At 42.5% G+C, this 18,058-nt stretch overlaps 1 protein-coding gene across 1 annotated transcript; it reads right to left on the reverse strand.

Moving 5' to 3' along the window:
• Window positions 1-3,508: 3,508 nt before the first annotated feature.
• LOC134999684 (uncharacterized) lies at window positions 3,509-11,400 on the reverse strand. The gene is made up of 2 exons (XM_063951446.1): window positions 11,192-11,400; window positions 3,509-4,958 (listed from the first exon to the last, which is right to left on the reverse strand). Exon 2 carries the CDS (start codon window positions 4,906-4,908, stop codon window positions 4,234-4,236), a length of 675 nt encoding a protein of 224 aa, XP_063807516.1. The 5' UTR covers window positions 4,909-4,958; window positions 11,192-11,400; the 3' UTR covers window positions 3,509-4,233.
• Window positions 11,401-18,058: the final 6,658 nt, after the last annotated feature.

An 18,058-nucleotide genomic window follows, 5' to 3' on the forward strand; every position in this document is an offset into this window, starting at 1 on the left:
TTTCTCTACAGTTTCCTCTTCATCTTTTGCGTTCACACAGGGTGGTACAATACATGGACCCAAGTACGGTTCAAACTCCACATGCCTAGGTCCTTCAGAGTTCTGCCCAAACCCAGTATATCTCAACAGCACGATGACACCAGTATTACTGCAGTGTGCCTTGTCATGCACAAAGGGTGGAGAATGGGAATACTGGTGAAGAGAAATTTTGCATAGACACTGATATGCCTGTTGGTGAATGGCAAACCTGACATTTTCTTTTTCATTTTCTTCTTCTTTCTCTCCTCTAGAGATATTTCTTTTTTCTTTTTTTGAGTTATGCTCATAGTACTCTACATTGCAAACACACGACAGTTAAATTAAGATACAAAAATTTGTGTTCCCTGCAGGAAGAGGCAGTCTGGAGGACAAAGGGGTATGGCCAGGAGTCCTCAGGACTGTGGGCAGGTGGACACGGTAAGCCAGTAGCCCCCAGAGCATACTTTCCAAGTCTAGCTGAGGTGGCACACGGTCTGACTCATCTAGGCAAAGAGGGTAGGTGCAGGCTGATGAGAGCCTACTGGTGTGCGCCAGGATTCTATTCTCATGCAGGTAAGAGAGCAATGACCTGTCTTACTTGCTTGAGGAAGAATATTGGTAAAGCAATACCAACAGAGCCATCCCATATCCCTCCTGCAGACGGATCTTTTCAGGAAATACAAATCGACTTCGTACAGTTAACACCCTTTAGGAATTATTGTTATGTATTGGTGTGCACTGATGTTTTCTCAAACTGGGTAGAGGCATTTGCTGCCACCACGGATGCTGTTGTGTTTACCGCAAAGAAAAAAATTGCGCAGAAATTTGTGTGTAGATAATGGCACCCCTAGAAGTAGGAGCAAAGCTTGAAATTGTACTATTGTGATCATAGATACTGCCACTAGTATTATGTAGCTTCGGAACCACTCCCAGATCTTCACTCAACGGATCACCCTCTTCAAAATTTGTTTTTATTTTGGTTTTGGTATTTGTGTCTTTTTGGTTGTTTTTGGAAGACAACCTCATGTCATGATCCGCACAATGATCAGAAATACACCAATGAGGTGACAGTACAGTACCTTGTTGAGATGAGCCAGCATTTGAGAACTTGACAAAGAACTTGAAACTGCTGATTGCTGGTATGCCAAATGCTAACTGTCTTGATTGTGAACCAAGAGACTGTGTGATTGTTCTTACTCTCAGGTTGCCTAATAGACAGGTGGGAAGGACCATACCAAGATTTGTTGACAGCACTAAAGGTCGCCGAAAGAGAGACTTGGGTCCACTCGTCCCACTGCAAGAAGGTCGCTGATCTGGAGAGAACTCGTGACAAAGTAGTTTATTGCTCACATTCATCGAGTTTGTGTACTTTGTGTTCAAAGTGAACTGTGTGTTCCACGTGAACTGTGTATTCAAAGAGCAAGGCAAAGAGATCGCAAAAGTATCACCAGAGACTCTGTTCCATGAAGACTGAGAGGCGGCACTGTTGGACACTACCTGAGCGTACTAAAGGATTGCAGAAAGACCAGTCATTGTAATTGATTTGTTATGAACAAGAGTTGTTTTGTTCTATTTCTCTTTTCTCTCTTTCCCGCTGACAAACATTTTCTTTCAGGATATTCTATTTTTGCGAGGTTTTTTTTATGAGGAATCGAGTGTGGGACTGGAACTGGTTCTGTAGGAAGGAGTGATTTCCTTATAGGATCCCAGGATTAGCCGATCAGTTTGTTAAAATCAGGGGGGGGGGGGGGGGAATCAGACAATGGCTATTCACACATTGCAGATAAAGAGCTCATTAATATATGTGGAAGAAAGGTTTATGAGTGGCTCTCCCCGAACTCCGAAGGTTTGTGTTATTTAGGAAGGACACTACTTATAACCCTTGTTCAATGATTAAACAGACCTAGCATACGTTCCAGAAATGGAAACAATGTTCAGAAACTGATAGGAATATGTAGATCATGAAAATTTTATATGTCACAGTCACGATTTGTTTGTGTCTTCTTCACCTACCCAGCAGAACCTCAATTGAATCCATACATCAGTGTACAAAGATGAAGGTACATGTATGTGTGAAATGTTAGTCGCAAATCAGACATTGTAGGCCAAAGCACTGTCCCAGCATACTCTATAGGTTGAATGTTGTCCCACACCCAACCAGTGGTCCCATGACCGCTGAGTGCATATAGAGGATGTCTCGTCCTCCTCCCTGTCTTCCCCAAATGTAGTCAAGCGTCTGATTTGCAAAATGCATACATACTTGTGTCTAGATCACCGATTATGGTATGAAATATTTTTTTCTTATGTTAATAATTGATGGCAGTTATTGTTTACTGCCAAAGGGTGGACTGTCGATGTAAAAAATATTACATAAAGAGAACATACAAACTACACACATTTAAGTCGCTATACTTGCAAATACGCGCAGCGAGCACAGCAAAATATGGTAACACACGCATTTACATGGACATGCCACAGAGATGGATTCGACACTTATTTCATACAGTACATAATTATAATAATATCAAGCGCCAGACATCATGATGATTTAGAATTGTATATGTAATGAAGTGGTGTCATGTATGTGTATTATTTGAACGGAACCAGATAGACCAGTCATGTTTACTATTGAAGCAACCAGCTTAATGTGTATATTAATTTGATACTTGTTATTAAGTTGTAGTACATTGCAACACGGAATTATGATCACATGTATAAAAGCTAAAATCACTTTTATTAGAACAATAGAAGTTCCAAACAGGAAACTCACGCCAGCCCCTTTGGACGTCCCCAAGTGCTGAGCATGTTCAGCACATACAAAGAAACTAGTGACTCAATCATGAATGAGAGAGAGAGTCCCCTCCCCCAGAAACTAGATAATACTCTGCTGACCACACAGGAAGTTAGTTGCTTTTTGGTCTCAGAGGAAGATGAAGTCTCAGCATGATTTTACAGAGGAAAGAGTCATATGGAGGGACAAACTTATATGAGAAAGATATGGTATTGTATCGCTGGCATGTAACTGAAACTGCATATAACTGTATGTAATTGTATGTTCTAACTGTTTACTGTGTGAGTTGTATTCATGTAACTATAGGTATACTGTACTTTGTAATATATATTGAATCCATATCCTTTTAACAACAAATATATACATCAATGAGCTTTGGAACTCAGATAATGTGTGGGTGTATTGTTTTCTCTTATGGGATGCAGTGTTGTGCGATGTACAGCGCACATTCATGGGATATGGTAAAAAGAGTTGCAGGCATTTACAATATATATTAGAGCGGGCATTTTAAATATTTGTGAGAAATCAATTTGGCATTCTTACAGTCCTCAACATATAATATGTTAGCCTTGAGAAATACATGTATCCCTATGTGTAATGCTCCATCGTATTTAAGGGACACAAACTTAGTCTCATCCAAAAAAAATTATTTCGTAATGTTTGCTGCAGTAAACTTGCTGATTTGTAAGTAAATACACAGTTTGCCACATATATACATTATTATACACATTATTTGTGGGGGGGTTTTAAAAGTAGCATTTCTTTATTTCTGCATCATGTGTAAGAAACTGATTACTCATTTTTAACACACACAAACATGGCCCAACAATAATGACATTCATTTTGGCACTGAATTATCTAAATTCAATCACAACATATTAAAACTGTTTTAGCCAACTCAATTGTGTTATTCTTGTAATGTTGTATAGAGAAGAAAGGTAAAAAAGTTAACAATCACATTGTAATTTGTATTGGTCATGGATGAATCTGCCTTGCTGCCAATTATTGTGTCTGCAGGATATTAGAATGATTGGAATCTAGAAAGAGTAATGATTAGAAAAAAAATCAAGTGGTCTGTTTACTTCCTGCTAAAGACATTCTGCCTGGCTGCCAATTATTGTGTCTGCAGGATATGAGAATGATTGGAATCTAGAAACAGTAATGATTAGAAAAAAATCAAGTGGTCTGGTTACTTCCTGCTAACATCTATGTGCAGCTCAAACAACATTTCCCTCCTCCAAAAAAATTAAAAGATGGTAAAGAATAAATGTGCGTACAAATTTCCTGTTGTTGTTTAGACCACTTATAATTAATGATGTTGTACAAATTGTCAAGGAGCTAAGTGTTATATCTATTTTGACAAACATACACTTACTAAGTATTTTGATGTACTTCTCTGAAATTAAAAATGTGAGGTTTATTTGTTAATTTTTTTTAAGTGGCTGCTTGTCCTGCCCTTTGCCTGTACCACTGTCATGTTGGCGTGCTCTGGTGGAGCGTCTTGGTGGTGATGACACTGGCGTGATATTTGGAGTAGTCGTACCAGAACTGCTGCTTGTTTGCTGTTGGTGCATGGATCTGAGTGTTTCATTGAGGTTAGTGAGGGTGGCATTGAGTTCACGTGTAGCAGCATTTTGATTGTCTACAATTCGGAATAAAGTTTCATTTATCTTTTGATTGTTTTGAAAAATGTTCACATAGCTTTGCTGTTGTCTGTGCTGTTCTTCCATTAGTCTGTGCTGTTCTTCCATTATGCGCTGTAAGTTGCCCATGACCTGTGTAATGTCTGCATGCATGAGTTCCATGGTACTGCCAATTCTCGTGGTTTGTTCATTTTGTCTACTCATATTTCTGGTTATTCTTCTGAGGTGACATGGTAGGCTTGCAAACATTTGTGTCTGCCTAAGCAGGCAATCTTCATTAGTGGCCTGCTGTCTAGCCCAAATGTTCCAAAACACGTGATCAGGGCCTTGTGTTACTGGTGTTGTTGGGCTGTGTTGTGGTGGTGGTGTGCTTTGCTGTGGTGGTGTACTCATAGGTGCTGGGGGCCTGATTCCTTGGCTTAATGGCTGCATTTCTAACATGATGGTCTCATCCATGTCATTGAGTTGCTGTTGCTGCGGAGGGATGCTGTTACCAGGACTAGAAGCTGAAATTTAGAAAAATTATCCGTTAGCTATCCATATGTTTGAAAAATTATAACAAATCACTACACATGGAACACGTCATTGACTGTTACTTTCAGATATCCTGCCTAGCAACATCATCACTCATAACTTAAATACATACATATGCCTATTGAGGTGTCCTTTCCTGATTGATCACTCTTTGAAACGTCTCACAAAATCCAGATGATAAACATGAAAAAAGAAAATAATACACATATATGGGTGGTAATGCTTTAGAATAATTGTTTAGTCCATAAGTGTCCAGAAAAAGAAAGCCTAATGTGCCGGGATGTTTTTGATAGAAGATGAGGACAGTGTCTCGCCACCATTCAATTCTACTGGAAAACGTACCGAAACTCACATAAAATAGGGTAAGAACAAGTATGTAAAGGTATCTTTTGAAGATCTATCCCACGTGATGTAAGGCAATACGTAAAAGACAGATGACGTACCCCACTTACTTTAGAAGGGGGATTAATCCCACGTATCAAGGTTTCTTTTAAGCCAGGACCAGAGAAAACTTCCAAAATACTTCAAAGCGGTTTATTTGAAAGAATGTCCATTAAAACAGCAATCAGGTACTTTTCTAAGTTGTTTTTCAACTCTCTGGTTAATGAAGGGCATGCAGGTCTAGGTGTATTTAGACAGGGCAACTGATGTAATCCGGTTTTACACCAGTGCTATCATGCTCGATATAACACCAAAAAGTAATATCCCTTGAAAAGTAACAGAATGTCTAATCTAAAAACATATTATAAATAAAATGGTATGAACTCACTGCCTGATATCACCAACGGCGTTTCGACCTCTAGGGTCTTTTTCAAGGTGTGGATCCAGGCAGTGATAACCCAGGTATTTATACCCTCAGACAGGAAGTACTATAACCCTATGGCATGATGGGTAACAATTCTCCTAATATATATATAAAACACAATAACAAGATGATATAAGTCATACAAAATCTTAGGCACTATGTACACCTCCTCAAACTGTACTAAACTCATTGATGAGATTATAAAGTACTGTTGCATACTTAAATGTTGGTGGAATTCGCTAGGACGGACGCTATGCGTTCCGTCATGCGTTCCACTTAACCGGAAGTGGGGCGCCGTGTGTTCCACGCTGCGTTCCACTTACCGGAAGTGGTATTACGGCACTTCCGTGTGGCGGGGATATCGTACACGGAAAAACATGCGTTCCATCTAAAAAGAGAGGTGGAACGCTAGGAGTGGAATATGTGTTATTATAAGTGGCTTTTAAGGAAACTATCCATTTTAAATAAATACAATAAGTTTATATATATACACTTGTGGTAGTTGAAATCTGAGGGGATATATTTATAAAAAAAAAAAACTATGTTATCCTTACACTGTTCCTTATTACCAAAGTAACATCGAATGATGATGGTTGTTATGTCTTTTTAAATGCAGTGATTGAAAGACACATATAATTAAAAATTGATCTAAGATTACCGGGAGTGATTAATTGTTACAAAAATATTCGATAGTTATCTTCATGGAATCCCTGGGTTGAGCTCAAACTACAGAAACCATTTAAGTTCAAAATCGGAGTTCATGCCCAGGGGGATAAGGGTATTGAGTTTAAAAATCCAATGCATCTCTGCCTTGGCCAGATTGCTTTCAGTATCCCTATCTTTCCAATTAGACCTCACTTGTTGTATTCCCAGAAAAAAGGCTATTTTGGACGTGGAGCATTTGTGTATCTTCAAAAAAATGTTCCGATAATGTATGTGTTGTCACGCCCTTTTTGATGTTCCGTAGATGTTCTGCTACACGAGTTTTAAGAGCTCTTCCTGTGCGGCCTACATATAATAAGCCACATTCACATTTAATCAGGTAAACAACATTTGTTGTGTGGCACATTATGAAATCACGAATTTCATATTTGATGTCATTTACTGTGAATGAAGTAATCTTGGTTTTGTCCGATGATATAGTTCTACAGGGTAGACAGGTTCCACACCTGTGAAAACCTTTAGTGCGTATAGGATTAAAAGAATCAAATGGTAAAGCGCTTTTAACCAAATGATTTTTTTAGATTATTACTTTTTCTATAGATAAACCTTGGTTTTTCTGGAATTAATTCCATCCCTGTATTTGTATTAGGAGGTCTCCGTCTAGAGACGCCAACTCCTTGGACTTCTCCTCCGGGAGAAACCCTTTTTATCCTGTTCTGTGTCCAGAACCATACCCAGGATCAGTAGACGCGTCGTAGGAACCAGCTGTGACTTTGGAATATTCAGAATCCAGCCGTGCTGTTGTAGCACTTCCCGAGATAGTGCTACTCCGACGAACAACTGTTCCCTGGACCTCGCCTTTATAAGGAGATCGTCCAAGTACGGGATAAGTACTTCGGCCATTACCTTGGTAAATACCCTCGGTGCCGGGGACAGACCAACGGCAACGTCTGGAATTGGTAATGACAATCCTGTACCACAATTTTGAGGTACACCTGGTGACGAGGGTAAATAGGGACATGCAGGTAAGTATCCTTGATGTCCAGTGATACCCTGAAATTTTCCAGGCTTGCAATAATCGCCCTGAGCGATTCCATTTTGAACTTGAACCTTCGTATATAAGTGTTCAAGGATTTCAATTTTAGAATGGGTCTCACCGAACCGTCTGGTTTCGGTACCACAACATTTTGGAATAGTAACCCCGGCCTTGTTGAAAGAGGGGTACCTTGATTTCACCTGCTGGAAGTACAGCTTGTGAATTGCCGCCAGTACTACCTTTCTCCGAGGGCAGCAGGCAAGGCTGATGTGAGGCAACGGCGAGGGGGAGTCGTCTCGAACTCCAGCCTGTATCCCTGTGATACTACTTGCAGAACCTAGGGATCCACCTGTGGGCAAGCCCACTGATCCCTGCAGTTCCCGAGACGCGCCCCCACCGCACCTGTCTCCACCTGTGGAGCTCCAGCGTCATGCGGTGGACTCAGAGGAAGCGAGGGAAGATATTTGATCCTGGAACTGGCTGACTGGTGCAGCTTTTTCCTTCTTCCCTTGTCTCTGTGCAGAAAGGAAGCGCCTTTGACCCGCTTGCTTTTCTGAAGTCGAAAGGACTGTACCTGAAAATACGGTGCTTTCTTTAGGCTTTTGTGAGGAAACCTGAGGTAAAAAATTTTCTTCCCAGCTGTTGCTGTGGATACGAGGTCCCAGAGACCATCCCCAAACAATTCCTCACCCTTATAAGGCAGAATCTCCATGTGCCTTTTAAATGCAGCATCACCTGTCCACTGCCGGGTTTCTACTACCCTCCTGGCAGAATGGACATTGCATTAATTCTGGATGCCAGCCGGCAAATATCCCTCTGTGCATCCTTTATATATAAGACAACGTCTTAAATATGCTCAATGTTAGCAAATATTATTATCCCTGTCTTAGCGTATTAATATTATCTGACAGGGTGTCAGACCACGCTGCAGCAGCACTATTTATGCTGAGGCAATTGCAGGTTTCAGTATATAACCTGAGTGTGTAAATACAGACTTCAGGATCACCTCCTGCTTTTTATCAGCAGGTTCCTTCAAGGTGGCCGTATCCTAAGACGGCAGTGCCACCTTTTGACAAACGTGTGAGCGCCTTATCCACCCTAAGGGATATCTCCCAACGTGACCTATCCTCTGGCGGGAAAGGGTACGCCATCAGTAACTTTTTAGAAATAACCAGTTTCTTATCGGGGGAAACCATGCTTCTTTACACACTTCATTCATTCATCTGATGGGGGAACAAAACAGTGGCTGTTTTTTCTCCCCAAAAATAAAACCCCTTTTATGTGGTACTTGGGTTTATGTCAAAAAATGCGTAACACATTTTTCATTGCCGAGATCATGTAACGGATGTTCCTAGTGGATTGTGTATATGTCTCAACCTCGTCGACACTGGAGTCAGACTCCGTGTCGACATCTGTGTCTGCCATCTGAGGTAACGGGCGTTGTTTTGAGCCCCTGATGGCCTTTGAGACGCCTGGGCAGACGCGGGCTGAGAAGCCGGCTGTCCCACAGCTGTTACGTCATCCAGCCTTTTATGTAAGGAGTTGACACTGTCGGTTAATACCTTCCACCTATCCATCCACTCTGGTGTCGGCCCCACAGGGGGCGACATCCCATTTATCGGCCTCTGCTCCGCCTCCACGTAACTTTCCTCATCCAACATGTCGACACAGCCGTACCGACTCACCGCACACACACAGGGAATGCTCTGACTGAGGACAGGACCCCACAAAGTCCTTTGGGGAGACCGAGAGAGAGTATGCCAGCACACACCAGAGCGCTATATAATGCAGGGATTAACACTATAACTGAGTGATTTTTCCCCAAATAGCTGCTTGTATACATATATTGCACCTAAATTTAGTGCCCCCCCTCTCTTTTTAACACTTTGAGCATGAAAACTACAGGGGAGAGCCAGGGGAGCTGTCTTCCAGCTGCACTGTGAAGAGAAAATGGCGCCAGTGTGCTGAGGGAGAAGCCCCGCCCCCTTTTCGGCTGACTTTCTCCCGCTTTTTCTGTGATACTGGCAGGGGTAATTTTACATCTATATAGCCTCTGGGACTATATATGATGTATATTTTGCCAGCCAAGGTGTTATTTATTGCCCTCAGGGCGCCCCCCCCCCCCCCAGCGCCCTGCACCCATCAGTGACCGAAGTGTGAGGTGTACATGAGGAGCAATGGCGCACAGCTGCAGTGCTGTGCGCTACCTTGGTGAAGACCGAAGTCTTCTGCCGCCGATTTTCCGGACCTTCTTTGTGCTTCTGGCTCTGTAAGGGGGACGGCGGCGCGGCTCTGGGAACGAACACCAAGGTCGGGTCCTGCGGTCGATCCCTCTGGAGCTAATGGTGTCCAGTAGCCTAAGAAGCCCAAACTACCACCTGTTAGGTAGGTTTGCTTCTTCTCCCCTTAGTCCCTCGCTGCAGTGAGTCTGTTGCCAGCAGATCTCACTGAAAATAAAAAACCTAAATATACTTTCTTTCTAGGTGCTCAGGAGAGCCCCTAGTGTGCATCCAGCTAAGCCGGGCACAGAAATCTAACTGAGGTCTGGAGGAGGGTCTTAGTGGGAGGAGCCAGTGCACACCAGGTAGTCCTAAAGCTTTCTTTAGTTGTGCCCAGTCTCCTGCGGAGCCGCTAATCCCCATGGTCCTTACGGAGTCCCAGCATCCACTTAGGACGTTAGAGAAAAGAAACCTTGATACGTGGGATTAATCCCCCTTCTAAAGTAAGTGGGGTACGTCATCTGTCTTTTACGTATTGCCTTACATCACGTGGGATAGATCTTCAAAAGATACCTTTACATACTTGTTCTTACCCTATTTTATGTGAGTTTCGGTACGTTTTCCAGTAGAATTGAATGGTGGCGAGACACTGTCCTCATCTTCTATCAAAAGCATCCCGGCACATAAGGCTTTCTTTTTCTAGGCACTTATGGACTAAACAATTATTCTAAAGCATTACCACCCATATATGTGTATTATTTTCTTTTTTCATGTTTATCATCTGGATTTTGTGAGACGTTTCAAGGAGTGATCAATCAGGAAAGGACACCTCAATATGTGACGTATAATATTTTATTATTATATTTCATTTAATTATTTACTTTGTTATCGCCTTTGATCCACCACCTCATTTCTTTTTTGTATAATATTGTTTAATCTGTTATTTAGACGGATTGAGGATTGAGATTGGGCTGATAACCTGTTGCGCCAGGAATTTACACTATCATCTTGTTTCATAACATACATATGCCTGTTTGTGGCAAATGTGTCTTGTTACTTCATTGTGAAAACAAACACATTAGTTTTATTGTAGATCAGACATACTCCACCATAAAAACACATTGTAATCCATAATGTGTTGCCTTATAGCTTTTCAAAAACAAACATAGTAATGTTTTTATATGTATTTGGCAATGTTAGGTCAAACACACATGTGAAAATTTGTTAAACAACCTTACTATTTTCCAAAATTAAACATGAGTTTCTGTTGCAGCATCTTACACACAATGTGCTACTGTATGGCTGAATTGGACATACATATCTTTACAGGATGTGGACAAGGCCATTTTGCTAGGATTCCATTTCATGTTTTACTGACTTCGGTAAGTATACCAGATTTTGCTGTGTTTTGACTTAATGCGTTTAAGTAAAAGTTTTATTACGATCTGAAATTTATTAAATTTATTTCAGTTTGATACTCACAATCAAGATGAGGGGAGTGTGGTTCACGTCTTGGAGGTGTGTCCAAAATTTGGAGTGGGGGGACTGAACATACTGTCGATAATCTTCGTGGCGGGGTAGCCTGCTGTGGTTGGCCCTGGACATCAGACCTTGCTTTCTTTGCTGCCACATGTTTTTTTTGGTAGTGTGTTACAGAAGTCCGACTTCTGCTGCTCCAGACTTCTTTTGATGGACCTAGTATTGAAAGTTAAATTTTGTTATGGCCATTCCTTTACAAACATACCCTATACTACAATGTACACTTTACCTGCTTCCGCAGCGTCATCATCATCAGATGTCATGGGAGTTACTGTAGGACGACCAGTACTGCTTTTTTCCAACACTGAAAAACCAAAATAAAATCTCATGTATTCATGCTATTGTTGATAGATCCACCCATTATGCTTACAAACATTAATTCTTTAAAAAATGCTTGTTTTATTTAAAAAAAAACATAAGGACCGTAAACCAAAAAACCACTACATAAAACAATAAACATTGTCCAATAGCCATATGCACTATGGAAAGTGCAACACAGGAAAACATGTACAGGACACAGACATAGCACACAAGTAAAAATACATACACTAATAACCAAAAACACACACATCTTCATTTTGTAATGAAAGGAAAAAATTTACAGATGCAATATAGAAATTGCTCTGTGATGTGGCACTCCAAACACACATTACCAATATATGAGCCAACCCCCCCCCCCCCTTCCTCCCCCCAAAAAATGTAAAAAAAATTAGACTGCAGTGTTGTGTCAGGGTACAAATACAGACTCAAACTGAACAAACAAATAGTGTTTTTTTTTTTTTAATTATTGCATTCAGTAATAATGACATTACACATGTAAGTGGTTTCCAAACCACTTCCCACTACTCCAGCCTCTAACATGACAACCACTGTTTTTGCAACATTGCACATGAATAACCTAAATATAAAACATAGGCCCTCATTCCGAGTTGTTCGCTCGCAAGGCGAATGTAGCAGAGTTACACACGCTAAGCCGCCGCCTACTGGGAGTGAATCTTAGCTTCTTAAAATTGCGACCGACGTACGCGCAATATTGCGATTACAAACGAGTTAGCAGTTTCAGAGTAGCTCCAGACTTACTCTGCCTGTGCGATCATTTCAGTGCTTGTCGTTCCTGGTTGACGTCACAAACACACCCAGCGTTCGCCCAGGCACTCCCACCGTTTCCCCGGCCACTCCTGCGTTTTTTCCGGAAACGGTAGCGTTTTCAGCCACACGCCCCTGAAACGCCGTGTTTCCGCCCAGTAACACCCATTTCCTGTCAATCACATTACGATCGCCGGAGCGAAGAAAAAGCCGTGAGTAAAAATACTTTCTTCATAGTAAAGTTACTTGGCGCAGTCGCAGTGCGAACATTGCGCATGCGTACTAAGCGGATTTTCACTGCGATGCGATGAAAAATACCGAGCGAACAACTCGGAATGAGGGCCCTAGTCCAAATTAAAAACTTAAAAATGTGCAAAAGGAAAACATTATTGCTGGACAATTCAATGACACACCAAGTCCAAACTACACATGGAAAATATACAGAAAAAATAAGATTTTAAACCTACCGGTAAATCTTTTTCTCGTAGTCCGTAGAGGATGCTGGGACTCCGTAAGGACCATGGGGATAGACGGGCTCCGCAGGAGACATGGGCACTTTAAGAAAGACTTTGGATCTGGGTGTGCACTGGCTCCTCCCTCTATGCCCCTCCTCCAGACCTCAGTTAGAGAAACTGTGCCCAGAGGAGACGGACAGTACGAGGAAAGGATTTTTGTTAATCTAAGGGCAAGATTCATACCAGCCACACCAATCACACCGTATAACTTGTGATATACCATCTAGTTAACAGTATGAAAAACAACATATGGACCGATGGGTCCAAAACCGATGAAACTATAACATAACCCTTATGTAAGCAATAACTATATACAAGTCTTGCAGAAGTAGTCCGCACTTGGGATGGGCGCCCAGCATCCTCTACGGACTACGAGAAAAAGATTTACCGGTAGGTTTAAAATCGTATTTTCTCTAACGTCCTAGAGGATGCTGGGACTCCGTAAGGACCATGGGGATTATATCAAAGCTCCCAAACGGGCACCGATTGAGCAAACAGGAGGTCCTCCTCAGCCAGGGTATCAAACTTATAGAACCTTGCAAAGGTGTTTGACCCCGACCAAGTAGCAGCTCGGCACAGCTGTAGTGCCGAGACCCCTCGGGCAGCCACCCAAGCCAAGCCCACCTTCCTAGTGGAATGGGCCTTAACCGATTTTGGTAACGGCAATCCTGCCGTAGAATGCGCCTGCTGAATCGTGTTACAGATCCAGCGAGCAATAGTCTGCTTTGAAGCAGGGCCGCCAACCTTGTTGGCTGCATACAGGACAACAGTGCTTCTGTTTTTCTGATCCTAGCCGTTCTTGTCACGTAAATTTTCAAAGCCCTGACCACATCAAGGGACTCGGAATCCTCAAAGTCACGTGTAGCCACAGGCACGACAATAGGTTGGTTCATATGAAAGGATGAGACCACCTTAGGTAGGAATTGAGGACGGGTCCGCAATTCCGCTCTATCCATATGGAAAACCAGATAGGAGCTTTTATGTGATAAAGCCGCTAATTCCGAAACTCGCCTAGCCGAAGCTAAGGCTAACAACATGACCACCTTCAAAGTGAGATATTTCAACTCCACTGTTTGAAGTGGTTCAAACCAATGTGACTTAAGGAAACTTAACACCACGTTAAGGTCCCAAGGCGCCACCGGAGGTACAAAAGGAGGCTGAATATGCAGTACTCCCTTCAAAAAAGTCTGTACTTCAGGTAGAGAGGCCAATTCCTTTTGAAAAAAAATGGATAAGGCCGAAATCTGAACTTTAATGGAGCCTAATTTTAGGCCCAAATTCACTCCAGTTTGTAGGAAGTGAAGAAAACGGCCTAGATGGAATTCTTCCGTAGGAGCATTCCTGGCCTCACACCAAGAAACATATTTTCTCCATATTCGGTGATAATGTTTAGATGTCACGTCCTTTCTAGCCTTTATTAGCGTAGGAATGACCTCATCCGGAATACCTTTTTCCGCTAGGATCCGGCGTTCAACCTAGAGATGAGCGGGTTCGGTTTCTCTGAAACCGAACCCGCACGAACTTCATGTTTTTTTCACGGGTCCGAGCAGACTCGGATCCTCCCGCCTTGCTCGGTTAACCCGAGCGCGCCCGAACGTCATCATGACGCTGTCGGATTCTCGCGAGACTCGGATTCTATATAAGGAGCCGCGCGTCGCCGCCATTTTCACACGTGCATTGAGATTGATAGGGAGAGGACGTGGCTGGCGTCCTCTCCATTAGAAATTAGATTAGAAGAGAGAGAGAGATTGTGCAGAGTCAGACAGAGTTTACCACAGTGACCAGTGCAGTTGTTGTTAGTTAACTTTTATTTATTTTAATATAATATATCCGTTCTCTGCTATATCCGTTCTCTGCCTGAAAAAAAACGATACACAGCAGCAGCCAGTCACACAGTGTGACTCAGTCTGTGTGCACTCAGCTCAGCCCAGTGTGCTGCACATCAATGTATAAAAGGCAAAGCTTATAATAATTGTGGGGGAGACTGGGGAGCACTGCAGGTTGTTATAGCAGGAGCCCCCAGGAGTACATAATATTATATTAATTTAAAATTAAACAGTGCACACTTTTGCTGCAGGAGTGCCACTGCCAGTGTGACTAGTGGTGACCAGTGCCTGACCACCAGTATAGTAGTATATTGTTGTATGTATTGTATACTATCTCTTTATCAACCAGTCTATATTAGCAGCAGACACAGTACAGTGCGGTAGTTCACGGCTGTGGCTACCTCTGTGTCGGCAGTCGGAACTCGGCAGGCAGTCCGTCCATCCATAATTGTATTACAATATATACCACCTAACCGTGGTATTTTTTTTTCTTTCTTTATACCGTCGTCATAGTGTCATACTAGTTGTTACGAGTATACTACTATCTCTTTATCAACCAGTGTACAGTGCGGTAGTTTACGGCTGTGGCTACCTCTGTGTCGGCAGTCGGCAGGCAGTCCGTCCATCCATAATTGTATTATTATTATAATATATACCACCTAACCGTGGTTTTTTTTTCATTCTTTATACCGTCATAGTGTCATACTAGTTGTTACGAGTATACTACTATCTCTTTATCAACCAGTGTACAGTGCGGTAGTTCACGGCTGTGGCTACCTCTGTGTCGGCAGTCGGCAGGCAGTCCGTCCATCCATAATTGTATTATTATTATAATATATACCACCTAACCGTGGTTTTTTTTTCATTCTTTATACCGTCGTCATAGTGTCATACTAGTTGTTACGAGTATACTACTATCTCTTTATCAACCAGTGTACAGTGCGGTAGTTCACGGCTGTGGCTACCTCTGTGTCGGCAGTCGGCAGGCAGTCCGTCCATCCATAATTGTATTATTATTATAATATATACCACCTAACCGTGGTTTTTTTTTCATTCTTTATACCGTCGTCATAGTGTCATACTAGTTGTTACGAGTATACTACTATCTCTTTATCAACCAGTGTACAGTGCGGTAGTTCACGGCTGTGGCTACCTCTGTGTCGGCAGTCGGCAGGCAGTCCGTCCATCCATAATTGTATTATTATTATAATATATACCACCTAACCGTGGTTTTTTTTTCATTCTTTATACCGTCGTCATAGTGTCATACTAGTTGTTACGAGTATACTACTATCTCTTTATCAACCAGTGTACAGTGCGGTAGTTCACGGCTGTGGCTACCTCTGTGTCGGCAGTCGGCAGGCAGTCCGTCCATCCATAATTGTATTATTATTATAATATATACCACCTAACTGTGGTATTTTTTTTTCTTTCTTTATACCGTCGTCATAGTGTCATACTAGTTGTTACGAGTATACTACTATCTCTTTATCAACCAGTGTACAGTGCGGTAGTTCACGGCTGTGGCTACCTCTGTGTCGGCAGTCGGCAGGCAGTCCGTCCATCCATAATTGTATTATTATTATAATATATACCACCTAACCGTGGTTTTTTTTTCATTCTTTATACCGTCGTCATAGTGTCATACTAGTTGTTACGAGTATACTACTATCTCTTTATCAACCAGTGTACAGTGCGGTAGTTCACGGCTGTGGCTACCTCTGTGTCGGCAGTCGGCAGGCAGTCCGTCCATCTATAATTGTATTATTATTATAATATATACCACCTAACCGTGGTTTTTTTTTCATTCTTTATACCGTCGTCATAGTGTCATACTAGTTGTTACGAGTATACTACTATCTCTTTATCAACCAGTGTACAGTGCGGTAGTTCACGGCTGTGGCTACCTCTGTGTCGGCAGTCGGCAGGCAGTCCGTCCATCCATAATTGTATTATTATTATAATATATACCACCTAACCGTGGTTTTTTTTTCATTCTTTATACCGTCGTCATAGTGTCATACTAGTTGTTACGAGTATACTACTATCTCTTTATCAACCAGTGTACAGTGCGGTAGTTCACGGCTGTGGCTACCTCTGTGTCGGCAGTCGGCAGGCAGTCCGTCCATCCATAATTGTATTATTATTATAATATATACCACCTAACCGTGGTTTTTTTATACCACCTAACCGTGGCAGTCCGTCCATAATTGTATACTAGTATCCAATCCATCCATCTCCATTGTTTACCTGAGGTGCCTTTTAGTTCTGCCTATAAAATATGGAGAACAAAAAAGTTGAGGTTCCAAAATTAGGGAAAGATCAAGATCCACTTCCACCTCGTGCTGAAGCTGCTGCCACTAGTCATGGCCGAGACGATGAAATGCCAGCAACGTCGTCTGCCAAGGCCGATGCCCAATGTCATAGTACAGAGCATGTCAAATCCAAAACACCAAATATCAGAAAAAAAAGGACTCCAAAACCTAAAATAAAATTGTCAGAGGAGAAGCGTAAACTTGCCAATATGCCATTTACCACACGGAGTGGCAAGGAACGGCTGAGGCCCTGGCCTATGTTCATGGCTAGTGGTTCAGCTTCACATGAGGATGGAAGCACTCAGCCTCTCGCTAGAAAACTGAAAAGACTCAAGCTGGCAAAAGCACCGCAAAGAACTGTGCGTTCTTTGAAATCCCAAATCCACAAGGAGAGTCCAATTGTGTCGTTTGCGATGCCTGACCTTCCCAACACTGGACGTGAAGAGCATGCGCCTTCCACTATTTGCATGCCCCCTGCAAGTGCTGGAAGGAGCACCCGCAGTCCAGTTCCTGATAGTCAGATTGAAGATGTCAGTGTTGAAGTACACCAGGATGAGGAGGATATGGGTGTTGCTGGCGCTGGGGAGGAAATTGACCAGGAGGATTCTGATGGTGAGGTGGTTTGTTTAAGTCAGGCACCCGGGGAGACACCTGTTGTCCGTGGGAGGAATATGGCCGTTGACATGCCAGGTGAAAATACCAAAAAAATCAGCTCTTCGGTGTGGAGGTATTTCACCAGAAATGCGGACAACAGGTGTCAAGCCGTGTGTTCCCTTTGTCAAGCTGTAATAAGTAGGGGTAAGGACGTTAACCACCTCGGAACATCCTCCCTTATACGTCACCTGCAGCGCATTCATAATAAGTCAGTGACAAGTTCAAAAACTTTGGGTGACAGCGGAAGCAGTCCACTGACCAGTAAATCCCTTCCTCTTGTAACCAAGCTCACGCAAACCACCCCACCAACTCCCTCAGTGTCAATTTCCTCCTTCCCCAGGAATGCCAATAGTCCTGCAGGCCATGTCACTGGCAAGTCTGACGAGTCCTCTCCTGCCTGGGATTCCTCCGATG

The sequence above is a fragment of the Pseudophryne corroboree genome, chromosome 1 (assembly GCF_028390025.1).
Source record: "Pseudophryne corroboree isolate aPseCor3 chromosome 1, aPseCor3.hap2, whole genome shotgun sequence".
Classification (NCBI taxonomy): Eukaryota; Metazoa; Chordata; class Amphibia; order Anura; family Myobatrachidae; genus Pseudophryne; species Pseudophryne corroboree.

Bases quoted from the DNA above. Each gene is read 5' to 3' on its own strand.
- LOC134999684 (XM_063951446.1), bottom strand. From the start codon at position 4,908: ATGGATGAGACCATCATGTTAGAAATGCAGCCATTAAGCCAAGGAATC.